This window comes from Setaria viridis, chromosome 2, assembly GCF_005286985.2.
Source record: "Setaria viridis chromosome 2, Setaria_viridis_v4.0, whole genome shotgun sequence".
Taxonomy (NCBI): domain Eukaryota; kingdom Viridiplantae; phylum Streptophyta; class Magnoliopsida; order Poales; family Poaceae; genus Setaria; species Setaria viridis.
Window position 1 is genome coordinate 39,479,550 of NC_048264.2, and position 19,384 is coordinate 39,498,933.

At 54.3% G+C, this 19,384-nt stretch overlaps 3 protein-coding genes and 1 pseudogene across 3 annotated transcripts; 3 read left to right on the plus strand and 1 right to left on the minus strand.

Moving 5' to 3' along the window:
- Positions 1 to 6,799: 6,799 nt before the first annotated feature.
- Positions 6,800 to 9,004, minus strand: LOC117843194 (myricetin 3-O-rhamnoside 1,2-glucosyltransferase UGT709G2). The gene has a single exon (XM_034723752.2). It carries the CDS (start codon positions 8,431 to 8,433, stop codon positions 6,973 to 6,975), a length of 1,461 nt encoding a protein of 486 aa, XP_034579643.1. The 5' UTR covers positions 8,434 to 9,004; the 3' UTR covers positions 6,800 to 6,972.
- Positions 9,005 to 10,530: 1,526 nt separating this feature from the next.
- Positions 10,531 to 12,478, plus strand: LOC117846384 (photosynthetic NDH subunit of subcomplex B 3, chloroplastic). Its single transcript, XM_034727535.2, has 6 exons — positions 10,531 to 10,871; positions 10,981 to 11,091; positions 11,192 to 11,248; positions 11,499 to 11,561; positions 11,724 to 11,786; positions 12,175 to 12,478. The coding sequence occupies exons 1-6, from the start codon at positions 10,635 to 10,637 to the stop codon at positions 12,229 to 12,231; spliced, it is 588 nt and encodes a 195-aa protein (XP_034583426.1). The 5' UTR covers positions 10,531 to 10,634; the 3' UTR covers positions 12,232 to 12,478.
- Positions 12,479 to 12,628: 150 nt separating this feature from the next.
- Positions 12,629 to 14,788, plus strand: LOC117846382 (myricetin 3-O-rhamnoside 1,2-glucosyltransferase UGT709G2-like; annotated as a pseudogene).
- A 26-nt stretch (positions 14,789 to 14,814) lies between these two features.
- Positions 14,815 to 16,967, plus strand: LOC117846383 (myricetin 3-O-rhamnoside 1,2-glucosyltransferase UGT709G2). Its single transcript, XM_034727534.2, has one exon. It carries the CDS (start codon positions 15,264 to 15,266, stop codon positions 16,713 to 16,715), a length of 1,452 nt encoding a protein of 483 aa, XP_034583425.1. The 5' UTR covers positions 14,815 to 15,263; the 3' UTR covers positions 16,716 to 16,967.
- The last annotated feature ends 2,417 nt before the right edge of the window (positions 16,968 to 19,384 follow it).

The following is a 19,384-nucleotide window of genomic DNA, read 5'->3' on the forward strand; positions in this document are numbered from 1 at the left end:
TCAAGTGTTTTGGAGGCGCAAAAATCAACGGATTTGGAAGACGTTCATTTTACTCAAGTTTGATGCCGGTCTAATTGTCTTTGTAACGTAACCTACTATGTTTTCGAAAAAAAATGTGGCTTACTTTTACGAAAGATTTGTCAACTAAAGATTGCCGTTGGTTTAACCTGATAAAATTCATGCCTTTCCAGGCAGTGCGATTGTGTGATCCCCAAAAGGAAAGAAGAGCGAGGAAAATCATTAATGGGCTACAGCCCAGCCAAACGGCCTGGAAAACCATCTGGCCTTAATTTGATCAACTTGACCGTCACGGAAAATAGCCCATCCATCCTACTTCGGATCGGACTCGACCAACACCGCGTCGCTCGGCCCGATCTGCGAAATCACCTGCTTAAATCCTACACGCTCCCCTCGCGCGAAATCCCCACGCCCAACCTCTGCCCTCTCTCGCCTTCCTCCTCTGCTCGATCCCATCCATCCACCCACAGCTCTGCGCCCTTGCCTCCCTCGCACCCGCGCTTCTTCGATCCAATGGTGATGCCGCATCGCCCCTCCTCCTCCGGCATGCAGAGCATCCGCCGGGAGCTCCAGCGCCGGAGGCCCAAGCCCTTGGCGCCCAAGAGCTCGGTCGCCATGAAGTCCTCCGCGCCGCCGCCGCCGTGTGAGAGTGCTCGCTACACGAGCCGGGAACCACGCCCTCGTCCCCCGAGCGAGAAGATCCCGTCGTCGTTCGCCGCCCAGTCCCGATGCCGCGCCGGCACCGACGCGCCGCAGCCTCGGCCACACGCTTCGCCGTGCCCACCCGTCGCCTCTCGCCCGACGCCGCCGTCTTGGTCCGCCGTCTCTTCGGCTCCCGGCGCCGCCGCGCATCTGAGGCCCGGCACGGCGGTAGGTGTCCGCACGAGGACCACGACGCTCAAGACGGGGGAGGCTCTCGTGCTCTGGCTCAAAGCGATGGTCGTGTCGCCCACCCAGGAAGGCTACGAGATCGTCTACGACGGCAACTGGCCGCCCAGCGACCCCTACGGCACCGTCCACGTCCCGCGCCGACACGTCCGGATGATGAACCCGTCGCCGACGACCCCTCCGCCACCTCCGTCCTTCGCCGCCATCCCGTGCGCCTCGGCCACCACCGCCGCCGTGCCCGCCGCGCAGAAGAAAGAGACGCAGCCCGCGCCGAGGCCGACCAGGGCGGGGAAGAGCCTGCGCCTCATCCGCCGCAGCCTCTTGCCGGAGATGGAGCGCCAGGCCCGGGCTGACTCGCATGGATACTACTAGCTGCTGCTTGATTCTGCTGGATGCGTTGCTTGTTGGTTCAGTTCATGAATAATCTCTGTTTTTGTTTGATTAGTTCATGAATTTATTTCAAGTCTGTAGCGATCACGTGTTATTGGCTGAAGAAAATTGCCAACATGGTCTGTGTAAATCATTTCCTTGTGGAGATTCATATGTATGTCGACGATCCTTTGTAAACATTCCGCTGAAACTGAAATCATTAGCCGCTTAATCTGTTCGAGCCATTATCATCACAGTTATCTCAAATATCACTATCATGTGATGTATTTATGATGCAATATTGCTTAGTTGATTTTTTTTTTGTGGTAAGCTTAGTTGATATCAACTAGATTGATAGATTTGCTTTTTTTCTGAAATCGAATTGTGCTGCAATCAGTTAATCGTGTCTGCAATATTACTGCTGCCTGATCCAATACTTCAGCTCTCGCCAGGAGAAAAAGACAGCCTCAGCCAACTTTCACCGTGCATTGTGAAATTCAGAGAAGAATATTCTGTCTGCTACTGTCTACTTTCACCGTGCATCGTGAAATTGAGAGAAGAATAACTTCTACTGTCTGCTACTGCCACCTTCTGATCGTGCCCAGCATTTGACCCAAGTTCAACACTTTTCTTACATGAGTAAACTGCAAGCCAAATTGGTAGGCTGGGGGAATGTTGATCTCAAGAACACTGAAACGGGGATGCAGCCAAATTGGTAGGCTGGGGGAATGTTGATCTCAAGAACACTGAAACGGGGATGCAGCCAAATTGGTAGGCTAATTGGGCTAGTGGCCTAAATTACTTCCAGCCCAACAGCTGGAAACCATCCGGCCCCAATCCACTATACTTGCCCCTCACGGCAGGCAACTGGCCTACTTCCGATCGGACTCGGCCGAAACCGCGTCTTTCGGCCCGATCTGCTAATCAAACCTCCGCCGCGCCATCCCCAAACCAAACCTCTCTGCTCTGCTCGATTCCACAGCCCTGCGCTCTCATCTTCCTCCCACCGCCTCCGATTGTCCTCCTCCGCTCCTCGATCCGGTCCACCCCGCTCCTCTCCGATCCCATGGTGATGCCGCATCGCTCCTCCTCCTCCGGCATGCAGAGCATCCGCCGGGAGCTCCAGCGCAGGAGGCCCAAGCACTTGGCGCCCAAGAGCTCGGTCGCCATGAAGCCCTCCGCGCCGCCGCCTCCGCGTGAGAGTGCTCGCTGCACGGGCCGGGAGCCACGCCCTCTTCCACCACGCCTGGAGGTTTCATCGTCCACCGCCTCAAAGTCCCCACCAGGCTCCGCCGCCACCCACGCGCCGCGGCCTCGCCGTCGCTCTTCGCCGCGCCCCACCGTCTTCTCTCCCTCCACGCCGCTGCCGGCGTCTTCCGCCCCATCCTCGGGCGGTTCCGCGTGCCTGTCCACCCTCGGCGCCGACGAGCATCTGAGGCCCGGGACGGAGGTTGGTGTCCGCACGAGGACCACGACGCTAAAGACTGGGGAGGCTCTCGTGCTCTGGCTCCGAGCGATGATCGTGTCCCCCATCCACGGAGGGTACGAGGTCGTCTACGACGGAAACTGGCCGCCCGGCGATCCCTACGGCACCGTCCAGGTCCCGCGCCGACACATCAGGATGATCAAGCCCTCGCCGCCGCCCACGACTCCGCCGCCGTCCCTGCCTCCGTTCAGCGCCTCCGCCACCACCGCCACCGTGGCCGCCGCGCGGAAGAAGGAGATGCGTCCCCAGCCGAGGCCGACCACGGCGGGGAAGAGCCTGCGCCTCATCCGCCGCGGCCTCTTGCCGGAGATGGAACGCCAGGCCCGGGCTGACTTGCATGGATACTAGCTGCTGCTTGCTTGATTCCGCTGGACGCCTTGCTTGTTGCCTTGTTGGTTCATGAACAGTCTGATTTTGTTTGATTAGTTCATGAATTATCTCGAGTCTGAAGCGATCGTGTGTTAACTGTCAGGAGAAAATTGCTACCATGGTGTAGAACTGTAGATCCTTTTCTTTTTGGTGATTCTTATGTATGATCGAATTGATCAGTCAGATTTATGTGTATGTAACATCCAAAACATGTGAGCTGCACCTTTTAGCATTGGTTCTGTTTTGCTGCTTATTTCTTGCAATCAATCAGAGTTGAACGTAGTTCATGTCTTAATTAAGGAACCTGTCATTATCACAGTTCGCTTGAAATATATGAGTTCTTCGTTTAATGATCCCTTTTGATCCAATACCTCAGTTCTTGCCAAGAGAAAGAGCTGCTTCCTACTGTTAATTTTATTGCGAAGGCCCAGGAGTACTGGACGCAAACCGACAACAAGAATTTGATTCATAGAGAGTCGTCAAATTTTGTCGTGAAAATAAATGCCAAAGTAGAAAATAAGTGCCGTTTCTTCGCATGGCTACTGTTGCAGCTCAGGTTACCAACCTCTGATAGTATAATAAGACGAGGAGGTTAAGCTCAACCAATCTGTAAACTTTGCCACACCAGAGAAGAATCCACACTGCACATGATGGCTAAATGTTCCTATGCAACTTAACTCTGGCAGAAGATTGCACAGTGGAGCAATTTCACACTCCCTGCAAATGGCCATCGAACAACTGCAAACTGGTGGGCTTCTATGGTTCAGGCAGGGTGATCTTCCAGGGAACTGCACTTACAGGTACTCATCTACACACGCCTGGAACCTATGGAAGCAACGCTGCTGTCGGGTCTTCGACAATAAAGCACTGAACTCAGGACAACTACTTATTGGGTTGCTAACATCGATTCAGTTTCCCCCAACATCAATAAACAGACGACCTTAAAAAAACAAGAAACAGACTCAAATTTGATATTCTCCTGGCTGCTATTACGTGTACTTTCTGAATGCATACGCCGGTGTACTTTGCTTGCTAATATGTATTGTACCCTTCCGAAGCCCAAAGGTTCTTTTAATGTTCCGGTAAAAAAATTCGTTCAATACGTGCTCAACTCAAGAATGGATCGTGACTTTTTTAATAAGCTGATGAAAAAAAGCTCCATTTTCTAGAGGAATTGAGGTCTGCGGGGGGAAGGGTTTAGAGTTTAGACTGCCCTGGGCGAACGTTGAGAGAAAATTCAAATGGGATGATCTCAAAATGGAAATATCTAGGGCCAGATGACCAGATGGATCGATCCACCAGCCCAACAGCAGTTGGAAACCATCAGGCCTTAATCAATTAAACTTGCTACTCACGGAAACTGGCCCATCCATCGACTTCCGATCGGACTCGTCCAATACCGCGTCGCTCAGCGGCTCGGCCCGATCTGCGAATCATCTGCTTAAATCTCACGCTCCCCCCGTCGCGCGCAATCCCCACCTGTGCTCTCTCGTCTTCCTCCGCTCCTCTGCTCGATCCGACCCATCCACCCACAACTCCACTCTTGCCTTCCTCCCATCGCCTCCGATTGCCCTCCTCCACTCCTCCATCCGGTCCTCCCCGCCGCGCTTCTCCGATCCAACGGTGATGCCGCCTCGCTTCTCCTCTTCCGGCATGCAGAGCATCCGCCGAGAGCTTCAGCACAGGAGGCCCAAGCCCTTGGCACCCAAGAGCTCGGCCGCCAAGAAGACCCCTGCGCCGTCACCGCCGCCGCCTTTTGAAGGTTCTCGCTACACGGGCCGGGAGTCACGCCCTCTTCCATCCAGGGAAAAATTTCTCGACGAAAAAAAACGAGAAATCCGATAAACATGTTTCTCAGTTGAGCCCGGTTTTTTTTTACCGCTCAAAATTTTCGGCCCTTTTCAATTCACGCCCAAACCAAAGAAGCCCCGTCAAAAACCCCTGCCTCCGCTGACGCGTGTCACCGCAGAGGCGTGGGTGTGCGATGCGATTGCCTTGGTCACTTGGCGAGCTTGGTCGGCGCCGAAGCATGCTGCGAACAGCTCCGGGCTGCGTCACCACCACTCAGCAGCGGCTCGACGGTCTCCTGGAGTCCCGGACCTCCTGCTCATGTGACTCGCACCCGCACCCAGGACCCAGCAATGTCATCATTCATCAACTCATCATGTGTTTTTCAAAAAAAAAAATTAACTCATCACGTGGCACCCGGCCTCCCGGCGTCCCCGACGACGGAGCACGCCGGCGAGATCTGCCAGCGGACGGGGTAGGTGGCCTCGGCGTTACCGGACAAGAGACACGGCGTCCGAGCTCGGCGAAAGGCGCGCAGCGCACTCGGAGCTCTGGGCGACGACGACGACGCGGCTGCAGATCGATCTATCCATTCCAGGGCTCCAGGCTCATCCTCGCCGGCGTACGACTGGAAAGAACACGAGCCGCTTCTGCCGCCGTCGAACCTCGGTCCATGTCCACCAGCACGCGCCGCACATCGTGCGTGGTCGGCGACGCCTTCGCGTAGGCGTTATTGATGGCGATGATTAGCGGTGCCTTCCGAGGTCGGACGAGCCCGGTGGGGTCGCCAGCGAGGCGAGCGCGCCGGGGAGCCGAGACCCCAGGGTTGGAGGCGTCTCCTCGGCGACTCCTCCTCGATCGTCTTGTCGACCAGGTGCGGGTTGGAACTGTTAGCAGGCGTCTCCTCTGTGATTCTCTGTATGCAATCATCGCCGGCGGGCCACGATCTTGCTTCATTCGTCATTCCTCTTCTACTTTGGTGGCTGGTTGACGTCGTCATTTGCGCAAACGTGTGCTCCATTTACCCACATTTCAACTTGATTTTTCAGACGACACACAGGTCCTAATTGTCAGCTTGTGTTTGGCATCTGTCACTCACTTGCACCTATGTTCCATTTCTCTATCACACCATCCCTATGTTCGATTTCCTGTTAGACCATTTTTTTTTAAGTAACACGAATGCTAACTATATTAGAGAAAAAGTCCAACAATGGGCTCATAGCCAAGTTTAATATTGTCTCGACGGCTGCCATCTCCTCTGCGATTCGCTATCTGCATCGCCGGCGGCCGACGATCTTCGCTTGATTCCTTAACTTTGGCGGCTTGCTGGTTGACGTCGTCACTTTGCGGCATCGTGTGCTTGGCTTCATACAATTTGTGATTTGCCCCCGTTCGTCTCGATCTCTGGAGCAATCGAGCCCTGACTGCGATTGAATTCTCCGGTTCTCTCCTACTCGGGTGCCCATAGGCCATAGCTCCGGCCAAGTGCCAAATCCTTCTGCCATCGGGAAAGAAGGATGGCGACGGCGGGCGGCATGACATCAAGAAAAGTAAAATCGGCATGAGTGCACTCAGGAAATGGCAAAAACGCAGCAAGCTTTTTCTCGAATATAAAATGTCGTTTCTGATCTGAGACCGCAATACATGTCGCCATTACAGACCGGGCTCCATAATTTGGCGACAGGTACTTGCCAAATGCTCAAGGTTTTGCTTGTCCCACTCATGTACCTTGCACAGTTCCACTTCGGCAGTATCTGAGCGATCATGTATATTTTCGAAAACAATTCAGCGGATGCATGCTGTCAGTGCTGTTAATCTGAAAAACATGAACAAGCACACGCCACAACGATCTTTTTCAGCATTTGCGGTCATTGTGTTGAGTAACATCCAACAGACTTCTTATCGATTTCATAGAAACAAAAAACATACGAACTGTATCGATGACTGAACAACAACCTCATACGACCTATCTTAAGTAGCAATCCAATCTTAACGATATCGAGCAATGCTCCACAATACATGTGTATAGCCAGGAAGCCTTTGGCTAGTTCCGTTCATTCTTGAATGTGGAGACCGACCTCTGCGGCTGACGTTCTGCTGAGCTCCTTGATGAAGCCGACGAGCCGCTCGAACTCCATCGCCGACGACCCGCCGTCGGCGATGTCACGCTCCACCTGCTCCGCCAGGGCGCGAGCCGACCTCCTGATCTCATCGGATTCCATGGCCTCCCTCACCGTCCTCTCCACTACGTCCCTCTCGCACACGTCCTTCATGTCCAGCCCGTTCCTCCACACGGCGCCCACGAACCGGCTGTTGATCTGTTGGTCGACGAAGAAGGGCCAGCACACCAACGGCACGCCCTCGGCGACGCCCTCCACCGTCGAGTTCCACCCGGCGTGCGTCAGGAAGCACCCCACGGCGCGGTGCCGGAGCACGTCCCGCTGCGGCGCCCACGGCACGACGAGAGCCCTGTCTTCCCCGACCGCGGCGACGGCTTCCAGGAGCGCGTCGTCCTGGCTCGCCCCGAGCATGTCCGGCCGGAGCACCCAGAGGAACGGGTAGCCGGCGGCGACGAGCCCGCGTAGGAACTCGGTGAACTGCTCGTGGGAGATCACGGTGAGGCTCCCCAGGCTGATGTACACCACGGACCGCTCCGCGTGGCCGTCGAGCCACGCCGTGCACCCGTCGTCGTGGCGCCACAGGCTCGTGGCGGCCGCCGGCGCGGGGAACATGGCGTGGAGCAGCCCGACGGCGAACACGTCGCGCATCTCCTGGGCGAGGTGGGTGAGGGATGAACGCTCTAGGGACGCGGTCGTGTTGAGCATGAGCGCTCTGGCCTTGCGGCTGCGCGCGGTGGCCGCGACCACCGCCTTCAGCAAGGGGTCTTGGTGCGTCTCGGTGAGGGAACGGCACTCGATCGGGAGGTCTCGCCGCCGCAGGAAGCTCTCCATCCCCGGGACGCCGCGGACGGGCTCATCGAGGTCGCCGCCGCCCTCGGGGAACGGGAGCTCGCCGAGCTCGATGAGCCTGGGCACGGACATGTACGCCAGGACGGAGCACGCGCTCACCGTGCGGTACGCGATCGCGGGGACGCCGAGCTCCTCGGCGATCTCCCACGCGAACGGCATGACGCCGTCGGCGACGACGCACGTCACCGGCGGGAACCCGTCATCGGCGCGCCCATCGCGACGCCGCAGCGAGGCGAGCAGGTCGCGGTACGCGGCTCCGCCCGTGGTGCTCAGGGTCTCCATGAGCCGCGGGATGCCGTCCAAGGCGCGGGGGTCGTCGTCGGGGAGGCCGTCGGGGACGGACAGGAAGCGGAGGCGCGGCGAGGCGGCCGCGGCCTCGCGCGCCGCGGCGCCCAGGCGGCGGAGGTTGTGGTCGGTGTGGAGGAACGTGACGTGGAGGCCGGCGCGGAGGAGCCCCGTGGAGAAGTGGAGGAAGCTGTTGAGGTGGCCCTGCGCCGGGACCGGGAACACCAGCACGTGCGCCATGTCCGCCGCCGCCTCCGCCATGTCCGCGCAGATCGACCTGCACTGCTCGTGTCTGCTCCAGCTCGGCGCGGCGGTGGCGTCTATTTAAGGGATGGGATCATGGGATGCGCGCGAGGCATGAGGCGCGGCCCAAAAAACGCCAGACACGCCACGCCACGCGACATGATCAGTGGTGGAACCAACCATGCGGCAGCCAACCAGAGAACGCGCGGCAGCAGCTGCGCCACACGTGTGCCGCGCGAGCCCGGTTTGTGGCACAGGAGACGAGCCCGTTGCCGCCGCCGGGGCGGCGGCGGGCATGGTCGTCGACTCGTCGGTTCGTGGGGAAGCGAATCACGAATGCCTCGGCTGACGGCTGCTCTGCTCCAGGTATACGCTGACCAGAAATGGTGGGTGGAGGTGGCGGCGTGGCGCCAAGTGCAGGAGGAATTTGGATAAGCCACCAGCTACCTCTTTTAGTAAGCCACCCAAATTGAATCTTTGTATCATGTCGTCACGGCTGACTACTGAGTGCAAGTGAAGGTGACCCTGATGTTATTAGATCTCATTTACCATTTTTCTTCTTCCATTTTTCACATTGGAGAACCCTTGCAGGTCACATGGGCGCCTCCTGTTTCTTCCTTTGGATCGACATCTTCACTATATGCTAACGTTGTGTCTGTTGTGGAGCCCGATTATCATTTAGAGGAAAAAAAATGTAGCTATACTGATGAGGAAGAAGGATGAAGATGGATTTGTGCTGCTACCATTGTAGGAAAATTGAACGGATTTGGATTCTTTCGAGGCCGATATACGACCAAACTTGTGCCACAACCTTTTAATTGTTTCTTGAATACGCAAGCGTGCTAGTATCATCGTATTAAGAAGGAATAGAAATTTCACAGAAATTACAAAGCCCTAACGCTGAGCATTGTTCGCAAAAGACATCATCAAAGACAACGGCCAAGAGAGAGAGGGGTTTTTAGTCTAGATACTACGCATGTTCCAGACAACCTAGTCGTATCGCACCGGCCTGAATCCAAAGTTGGATTTCCTGCTTTTTGTCAAAGAGTGGCAACGTTGTGTTTTTACTATGTGAAAAAAAAATCATCCGGTTTCTTCTCTGCCCTACTCTCTCCGTCCAAAAAAGAATGACTTTTTAGGATTTTTCAGACAGATTAGGCATGAATGAAAAAGACGCATGTACCCTTAGTTCAGTTTGCATATAGAAAATGGAGAAAATATGTTTCCATTTAATCATGCATGCACCATATCAACGCGCCAAATTATGCATGCATAAGATTTAAATTCGAGAACATCATTCTTTTTGGAACAAATTTTAAATGTCAAAACATCATTCTTTTTGGTACAGAGAAAGTATGTTACAGTAGCATCATGTTTTGGTCCTACTATTGCCTCTACTTCCCTCAGGAGGGAAGGTGTTTCCTCCATCTAGTCTGGTATTTGTCCGATTTGTTGAACTGTGTTCTAGGGTCTTTCTTCAAGATGCCATATATAGTGGCTTCAAAATTACAGTTGGCCCTCGATGGCTTTACCTAGATAAGAGGAGCATGGGATGTGATGACTAGGGCCTATGTGGTTTTTGATGTAATTCAATGTTTCTTTGAGGTCCTATACACTGGGCTTGATGCGATAAAATCCATCTTTTTTAAAAAAATAATTGTTATTGTTACTATAAAAAAAAAGTTTCTTTCGATTGCGTTGGGAACTATACTTTCAGGTTGAGCATCTAATAGTTTTCCTACTTTAATGGCATGCCATGTAAGTCCAAAGACATTCCAGAGCTATAAATCCATGAAAAATGTCGTTTTTGATTTTTTTTAAAATGTTATCCTGGTAAGTACTCGTGTATTTCTTATCACAGACCATGGATAAATCATTAAAAGAAATTACGTAAGCCTAAATTGTTCTGCTGTGAACAGAAATCACCAGGCCTCCCAATGGACAAAAATGGATAAATCCAGATGGTCTGCTGAACACAAATGTCACCATCCACCTGGCAGAAAAAGTGCAGCTGACGTCGTGCCTGCGCCAGCTCCAGCGGGCCCACTAGCAGGTCCTCTCCGGCCACATGCGCACCAGTCAGGCTCCCGGATAAGATGATAATTCGAGCCAAAAATATCATCACACACCTACACAAGGCAGGGCGCGCGCGCGGCGTCGTCGTCGTCGTCGTCATAGCACATCTGCACAAGGAGCACCGCCTCGCACACCGCCGGAAAATGGGATCCGCCGTGCAGCTCATCGGCCTCCTCGGCGTCTCCTCACCTCCTCTCGCCCAGTCCCACTGCAGCTGCAGCGGCGGCGCCAAGAAGCAGGTCTGCTCGCTCCGCGCGCCGCGGCAGCAGAGTCGGCGCCGCCTCCGCGTCGCCCACGCCGTCGAGATGGGCGCGCCCGGCTCCGCCGGCGCGCCGGAGGAGGAGGTGGAGGAGCCGTCCGTCGACTTCGCGTTCGTCAGCGTGAGTTCTCTCGGGCCTAGGCTTTCAGACGACGTTGCACACTCTGGTTTTCTTCATTGCGAATTACTAGCTGACGCCGCTTGGCTCGCGCGGTGCGATGCCTATGCAGCCGCGGCTGCTGCCGGACGGGACGCCGGACGTGCACTACCGGACGGCGCGCGGCGGGCAGAAGCTCCGGGACATCATGCTCGAGGGCTACATCGACCTCTACGGGCCCTACGTGAGCCGCCGCCGGCGATGTCGCTCTCGCTTGTTCACCGTGCTTGCACTTGCACCTGCACAAACTGATTGGTTCTCGCTGCTGCTCTCTGTTGCTGCAGGATAAGTTCCTTCTCAACTGCTCAGGAGGCGGCGTGTGCGGGACCTGCATCGTCGAGGTAAATACGGAATTCATTCAGAAGTTCAGAAGTAAACGAGTCTCATCTTAGCTTTGATTTGTGGTGCAATGTTGCGTGAGGATTAGCATTTTGTGGGTGTGATCACTTTATCTCAATCTCAGTCAGGGGCCTCATGCTGCAGTCAGAGCTAGTGCCATTTGATCATAAGCTTATACGGAATCCTGATCCAATGACCAATTAACCCAAAGAGAGCTGGACCTAACACTTTGACCCTTCGCTAATTTTACAGGTGGTTGAAGGCAAGGAAATGCTTTCTCCAAAAACCGAAAAGGAAAAGGAGATGCTCAAAAGGGTTTGTAGAACAAACTCCCTCCTCTGTTGATCAGAAGCAGCCGTTGCAAAATCCTTTTTTTCTTAAACAATAAAAAAGAAAATTCGCTGCATCATGCTCTGAACTCTGAACTGAGAACTGAACGTGTGTTGTTTGTGCTAAACTTTGTCCGGCCTTCTTCAGAAACCCAAGACGTGGAGATTGGCTTGCCAGGCTACGGTCGGCAATGCAGATTCAACTGGACAGGTATGAACAGATAAATGCTTCTTACTGTAGCTTTCACACACTGTATTACCAGAAGTAAAAGAAAACCAAGCTACCAATTCAGAATTTCTTTATACGAAATTCTTACTAAAAAATTGTTGTGATTGTGCACATCCAGTTCTTATATACTACTCCCTCTGTTTCAAATTGTAGACCATTTTAGCTTTTCTAGGTTTATAGATACTATTATGCATCTAGATACAAAGATTATGCATCTAGATACAAAGATTATGCATCTAGAAATACCAAAAACGATCTACAATTTGGAACGAAGGGAGTACCGGTCCACAATATCCTTGCAGTGCCGCTTCATGTTTTTTTCAGAAGGCAATAGCATTGACAGCATGCCCCTGATTTGTTGCTTGCGCAGATGGTCATTCAGCAATTGCCAGAGTGGAAGATACATGAGTGGGACAAGCAGAAGTAATTGACTGGTCTTAAAATGTACTCATGTGGCCATATATAGAGTAGAATGCCATGAACACTGGAAGTGGAGAAGCAATTGATCGGTAGAATAACTGGTGAAGGTTTATGAAGCTTTTGATACTCCATGCAAAGATCTTAAGCGTTCTTTATTTTTTTTCGTAGCAACCAAGTGTAGCATGGATGCAATTAGCCTCCTTCGGTTACTTGCTCACTTATTCAAAAGAAGAGATGGCAACATGTTCATGGTCTTCGAAAGATCCGTATTTATTTTGAGAAAAATTGTCATAAATCTCCGAACAACTCTAATTTCATTGTTTTGTTTGTGAAATATAGTACCATACATATGCTCGCGCAACCTTCACCATATAAGCACCTTTGATAGACTAAACTGGTATATCTTGAGATTGACGAAATCATCTAAAACAAATTCCAAAAAAATATGAGCACTCGTGTCAAGTCGAGAGCTTGAACTTTGGTGGGCAAGTTCCACCACAAGTAACCTTAACATTAACAGTGATCTATGCTCAGTTCAATTCGTGAATTGAGCAATGCTCATTTCAGTGCTCAATAATATCACCTCAATGTCTAAATGACAGTTGAGCTGCATACATGCATGCTATCACTAATTGAAGGGGCAGGGATGGAAGATGTGTGTGAATTAGACGTAGTGGCTAGAACAAATGCGTGATTGTTAATTCTCCACCGCCTTTTGGACAGTGACTTTCTTCCTTCTTGTTTTGGCGTAGAGAATAGGTGCTACTCCATATCCTTGGGCACCAAGCCGTTTACCCAAATGGAGTGCGAGAAGAGAGCTTTGACCTTCGTTCTTCTTGCCCCTTCTTCAGAGAAGTCAAGAATTAGCGTGGGCCGCCCGCAGCCGGCGTTGCGGACAGCGAATACTTCTCCAACCCACCACCACAGCACCACTGTCAGAAGTAGCCAGGCACAGAGGAGAGGGACAACAGACCACCCACTCCGATCAACTGCAGCTACAGCCCCCTTCAACTGCCGGCCGGCCGTCGCCGTCCATGGCGACGGCGCACGTGCTCGTCTTCCCGTTCCCGATACAGGGCCACATCAACTGTATGCTCCACTTCGCCACCACCCTCGTGGATGCCGGCGTCCACGTCACCTTCCTCCACACCGAGCACAACCTCCGCCGCCTCGGCGGCCGTGCCTCCTCCGCGGCCGGGTCGCCGCGCCTCCGCTTCCTGGCCGTCCCGGACGGGCTCCCCGACGACCACCCCCGCTCGGCGTCCGCACTCCCGGAGCTCTACAAGTCCCTGGCGGCGGGGGCCACAGGCCCGTACCGTGCTCTGCTCGCGCCGTCGTCCATTGGTACCAGCCTTGCTGCTGGTGCCGGCGTTGACCTCACCGGCGGCTTCCCGCCGGTGACGTGCCTTGTCGCCGATGGCTTGCTGCCTTGGGCCATCGACGTCGCCGAGGAGCTCGGCGTCCCGGCGATCGTCTTCCGCACGGCCAGCGCCGGCAGCTTCTTGGCCTTCCTGTCCGCGCCCAAGCTCTTCGAGCTCGGCGAGCTCCCCTTCCCCGCTGGCAGCGACCTCGACGAGCCGGTGAGCGGCGTTCCGGGAATGGAGAGCTTCCTGCGGCGACGAGATCTCCCAGGCCATTGCCGCCGAAACGACACCGACGACGTCAGCCCGGCGCTGCGCGCTCGCCAAGCTCTCCGCTGACGCCAGCAAGGCGCGGGCGCTCATACTCAACACCACCGCCACCCTGGAGCGGTCAGCGCTCGCGCACATCGCGCCACGTATGCAGGACTTGTTCGCCGTCGGGCCTCTGCACGCAATGTCCCCAGCGTCGGCAGCGGGCGGCAGCCTGCTGCGCGCCAGCGCGAGGACGACGGCTGCATGGCGTGGCTCGACGGCCTATCCGACAAGTCCGTCGTGTACGCGAGCTTGGGGAGCCTCGCTACCATCTCTCGCGAGCAGTTCACCGAGTTCTTCTCCGGGCTCGTCGCCGCAGGCTACCCGTTCCTCTGGGTGCTCCGGTCGGACATGGTCAAGGCGAGCCCGGACGCCGCCGCTCTCCGAGAAGCTGTCGTCAGGGAGGCCGGGGACGGCAAGGCCCGCGTCGTGGCGTGGGCGCCGCAGCGAGACGTGCTGCGGCACCGCGCCATGGGTTGCTTCCTGACCCACGCCGGGTGGAACTCGACGCTGGAAGCCGTCGTCGCGGGCGTGCCGACGGTGTGCAGGCCGATCTCCTCGGACCAGCAGACCAACAGCCGGTTCGTGGGCGCCGTGTGGAGGACGGGGCTGGACATGAAGAACGTGTGCGACAGGGCCGTCGTGGAGAGGACGGTGAGGGAGGCCATGGAGTCCGGTGAGATCAGGCGGTCGGCGCAGGCTCTTCTCCACCACCGCAAAGCTCCGGCAAGCTTTTTAGGATTCAGGATTTGGGAGTGCATAGGAAGAGGTAAGTGGATCACAGCTGTCCGACTTTTATCCGGCGGCCACAATTCCGAGTGTTGTGAGTTCCTCCAACACTTTAGTACTATTACATATATAACCCTGAAAATTTTAAAAATCAGGCGCTGAAGCTTCCAACTCAAAATTGAATTTCCAAAAAAAGTTGAGGATGCTAATTCAGAATTTCTGAGAACTTTGGACTAGGTGCAGGGCTTACACCTACAAAATGTAGCAGTCATCTTCCCCTCCTCCGGTGTAGCACCGCTTCCCTGGCAGGTGGTTATCACTGAGTGAGTGAGTGGCTTGGGAAGGAAATAAGAATTTCAAGAATTTTGTCCAGCCGATGACTAGTCAATCACACTCAGGAAGTAGCCAAACGCATGCAGCCACGAGCAGAGGACAGCACCTGACGCTCCTTGCGACCGTCGGCCAAACTAACGCCATTCATTGAGGTCCACATGACATGACTTAAACAAATTTGACAGCCACCTACCACTCCGTTGGAGCTTGCACGTCCAGCCAAGATCAATCGAAAACCCACCTCAGGTCGCCTGCTAGCGCCCCTACCCGCGCCGCCCGCCTGCCCCGTCAATCGGCGAGAGACATGGAGGCGGCGCACGTGCTGGTGTTCCCGGTCCCGGTGCAGGGCCACATCAACGCCATGCTCCCATTCGCTGCCGCTCTCCTCGACGCCGGCGCCCACGTCACATTCCTCCACTCCGACCACAACCTCCGCCGCGTCGGCCGAGCCGCCTCCGTGGCCAGCTCGCCGCGCCTCCGCTTCCTCTCCATCCCGGACGGCCTCCCCGACGACAGCCGGCGCTCGGTGGGCGACCTAGGGGAGCTCGACAGGTCGCTGCGGGAGGTGGGCTCCGTCAGGTACCGTGCTCTGTTCGCATCTCTGTTGTCTGCAGGGAGCCCGAACCGAGCTCGCGCCGATGACGAGCACCGCTTCCCGCCGTTGACCTGCGTCGTCGCCGATGGCCTGATGCCTTGGGCGATCGACATTGCCGAGGAGCTCGGCGTCCCGGCTCTCGCCTTCCGCACGTCCAGCGCCTGCAGCTTCTCGGCCTTCATGTCCGCCCCCGGGCTCTTCGTGCTTGGGGACCTCCCCTTCCCTGCAGGCGGCGACCTCGACGAGCCGGTCCGTGGAGTTCCGGGTATGGAGAGCTTCCTTCGCCGCCGGGATCTTCCAAGTTCTTTCCGCCGTCGCGGTGACACCGACGACGTCGACCCAAGTCTTCACGTGATCGCCAAGGCCTCCGCGCACTGCGGCAAGGCACGGGCGCTCGTGCTCAACACGGCCGCCTCCCTGGAGCGGTCGGCGCTCGCGCACATCGCGCCCCGCATGCGCGACTTGTTCTCCGTCGGGCCTCTCCACGCGATGTCGCCGGCGCTAGCGCCGTCCTGCAGCTTGTGGCGCGAGGACGACGGCTGCTTGGCCTGGCTCGACGGCCAGGCGGATCGGTCCGTGGTGTACGTCAGCTTGGGGAGCTTCACCGTCATCTCCCGCGAACAATTCCAGGAGTTCTTGTCCGGGATCGCCGCCACCGGCTACCCGTTCCTCTGGGTGCTCCGACCGGACATGGTCGGGGCAAGCCAGGATGGCGTCCTCCACGAAGCGGCCATGGCGGCCGCAGGAGACGGCAAGGCACGTATCGTGGCGTGGGCGCCGCAGCGAGACGTGCTGCGGCACCGGGCGGTGGGGTGCTTCCTGACGCACGCCGGGTGGAACTCGACGCTGGAGGCCGTCGTGGAGGGCGTGCCGATGGTGTGCTGGCCCTTCTTCGCCGACCAGCATATCAACAGCCGGTTCGTCGGCGCCGTGTGGAGGAACGGGCTGGACATGAAGGACGTGTGCGAGAGGGGCGTGGTGGAGAGGACGGTGAGGGAGGCGATGGAATCTGATGAGATCAGGCGGGCAGCGCAGGCTCTGGCGCAGCTGGTGAAGCGCGACGTCGCTGCCGGAGGGTCGTCGGCGACGGAGTTAGAGCGGCTCGTCGGGTTCATCAGGGAGCTAAGCGCGTCGAAGGCGACACGCGGTCTCGGTCAGTGAACGAAGGATCTTTTTTCCGAGATAGAAAGAGGGTCAATGACAGATAATTCAGATATGTAAATGCAACAAGCAGCCTTTACTCTGTTTATAATTTTTTCCCCACGGACTCCTGGTGGTTTTCAAATCTCGGTGTTATTGATTCTGATCGGTCTGAGGCTGAGGTAGACTTGGAACGAATGTTGAATTTTACTCCCTCCATCCTAATTGCAGGTCATTTTGACTTTTCTGAATACATATACCTACAGTTTGACACGGAGGTTGTCCAGCCTTTGGATTTTTGACAATGATATGGATAATACTCAACTCCAAACGTGTTACTCAGTAGTATACTTTTGCTATATTTTATAAACGATTTGAAGCAAACAGACCTGTAATTGAGTTATACTCCGATCCGGAGACCGTGCCAAAAGCACTTATCTAAGATACTATGACTAGAGGGTCTAACCCACTGACGCCGGCCGCGCACCTACGGTATCTATCCTAGACGTCATTTTGTTTTCCCATCTTTTACTTAGGCATGCTAGGATTAGGTGGTGTTGGTGTAGCGCTGTAATTGACTGTGGATCCAATCTAAAGCGTAGAGCAAAGTTAGGAGTTCTTTTCATTTTTTTTTAAGAAAAAGAGAGCTACTTAATCTCGTAACGAAGACTTTATATATAACCAGCGGAAATGTGTACGTAGTATGTTTTTCCTGTATCAAGATTGTTCTGGCATTTATCATCTCTTCCTACCTCTTCTGTCGTGCACCTCTTTGCCCCTTCCTGTTAGCCTATAGATTTGTTTCTAAGCCGGATTAGGATATGCAGGCAAGTATGAAAAGAGGAGACTGCAACGGAGTCAGGTCACAAGTTCCCTGCTCCTCCCAAATCTCCCCGTGTTGCATACTGAATTACTGATGAAGCGACGGGCTCCTTTGCGTTGTTCTATTTTGATCGTCTGATCGATCTAGGCATTCTATTGTTTACCTCCACACATTCATTTTTGTTTGAAATGTGTTAGCCTCAGCCTGGAGTTTCAGTATCCTGTCTGCCAGCTTCTGAGTTCTGACTTACTGTTGTGTCTCTGACAGATTTTGCGGTTGACCAAGAGTCAGCATTTTTTCTCATCCATGCTTTATAAAGGTGATGAAGTTGGACCCATCCAGTACCAAGATGATACCATTGATCATTATCTGTTAATACTCTTGCACATATCATGATTCATGTTGCTGATTTTTTTGGTGTGTGCTTGTGTGTGTGTGTGTGTAATGAAAGAGTTTTTTTAATAGGAAATAGTTTTGTTTTTGTCAGAACCCAAGTTTTTTGAAACGGCTGCCAAGAGTTCCGCTGAGCATGTATTAATCCAAGTTAGCTTATTTGCTAGTCTTGATATTCGCAAGCTGAACCTCGTTTGAAATAATCGTATCCTTTCTTTTATGGTTTATTTGAGCTATATGACGTCTGTGATCTTTTGTGGTCCCATGTTCATCGATTACGGGTCGTCAGCGTATCGGTATTTTCGATGGTTTTTTTGGCCGTTAGCAAGAAGAACTCTGCTAGTCTTGATCGTTCGGTGATGAGTTTATTGGACGGCCAAAAAGAAAATTCAGGGTGGAGAATCTCAATCACTCCACTCAGCGACTATGTAATTTTAAATTAAAAGTTGACTTTTGCTGTGAGCCATAAAAAATTATGTCTTCGTTAGGAATACTACAGTTCTATGGACATTTGCTGGAAGACATCAGGGCTCATATAATATCATTTTCACCTCGGATAGGTGACAACGTATGAATCTGGACAAGAATACCCCTGCCCTACACGAACGAACTGGGATCCATCCTACACACACAATGGCACAAATCACCACAAAATCAACGCATGGTTCGATTTACTTCGTAACAATGAGCCTAATTGCAAAATACCGAGCCTAATCTGCCCAAAGTTAGTACTAACCCTAGGGTAAATTGGGAGAAGACGCACCCGTCGAGAACCCATGAAAGACTGGCATCCTCATGCGGGAAAATCTCGTTGAGGTTGCAGCCGAGGCCACCGGGGTTCCCGGTCCCGGCGCAGGGCCACATCAACGCCATGCTCCCCTTCGCCGCCGCTCTCCTCGACGCCGGCGTCCACATCACGTTCCTCCACACTGACCACAACCTCCGCCGCGTCGGCCAACCCACTTCCGTGGCCGGCTCACCGCGTCTCCGCTTCCTCTCCATACCGGACGGCCTCCCCAACGACAGCCCGCGCTCCGTGGGAAAAGTGTAGATTATTGTCAATGAGGGCATTGTTTCGTTTGACATCTATTTTGAGTTTTCCTTTTATGTAAAATGGCTGCTTGTACTTGTTACTGTATTTCTCGTACTCGCCGAACTGTGGCAGAGCGCCCCGGCGATACAAGTCGCCGGCGAGGTGGAGGTAGCAGGCGTGGTGGCCCTGGCCGATATTCATCAAGGAGCTCAGCATGGAAGATGCCAGGCCCGATCACAAAAATGGAAGGGTTTAGGGGTGTACCTTGGGTATGTTCATGCTTAGCTGTTGTTTCTGGCTGCCAACAATGGATCTGCATCACGATGCAAGTTTTAAGACCCTGAGGCGTGGCACATGTTTTTTTTGGTTATATTCGTGTCGATCTCTACACCGTATCGTGCTTTAGAATCATTTTTATTGCACTTGGTGCGGATCTCCAGG

Bases quoted from the DNA above. Each gene is read 5' to 3' on its own strand.
- LOC117846383 (XM_034727534.2), top strand. From the start codon at position 15,264: ATGGAGGCGGCGCACGTGCTGGTGTTCCCGGTCCCGGTGCAGGGCCAC.
- LOC117843194 (XM_034723752.2), bottom strand. From the start codon at position 8,433: ATGGCGGAGGCGGCGGCGGACATGGCGCACGTGCTGGTGTTCCCGGTC.
- LOC117846384 (XM_034727535.2), top strand. From the start codon at position 10,635: ATGGGATCCGCCGTGCAGCTCATCGGCCTCCTCGGCGTCTCCTCACCT. The intron at 10,872-10,980 runs GTGAGTTCTCTC...ATGCCTATGCAG, and splicing joins TCGACTTCGCGTTCGTCAGC to CCGCGGCTGCTGCCGGACGG. The intron at 11,249-11,498 runs GTAAATACGGAA...CTAATTTTACAG, and splicing joins GCGGGACCTGCATCGTCGAG to GTGGTTGAAGGCAAGGAAAT.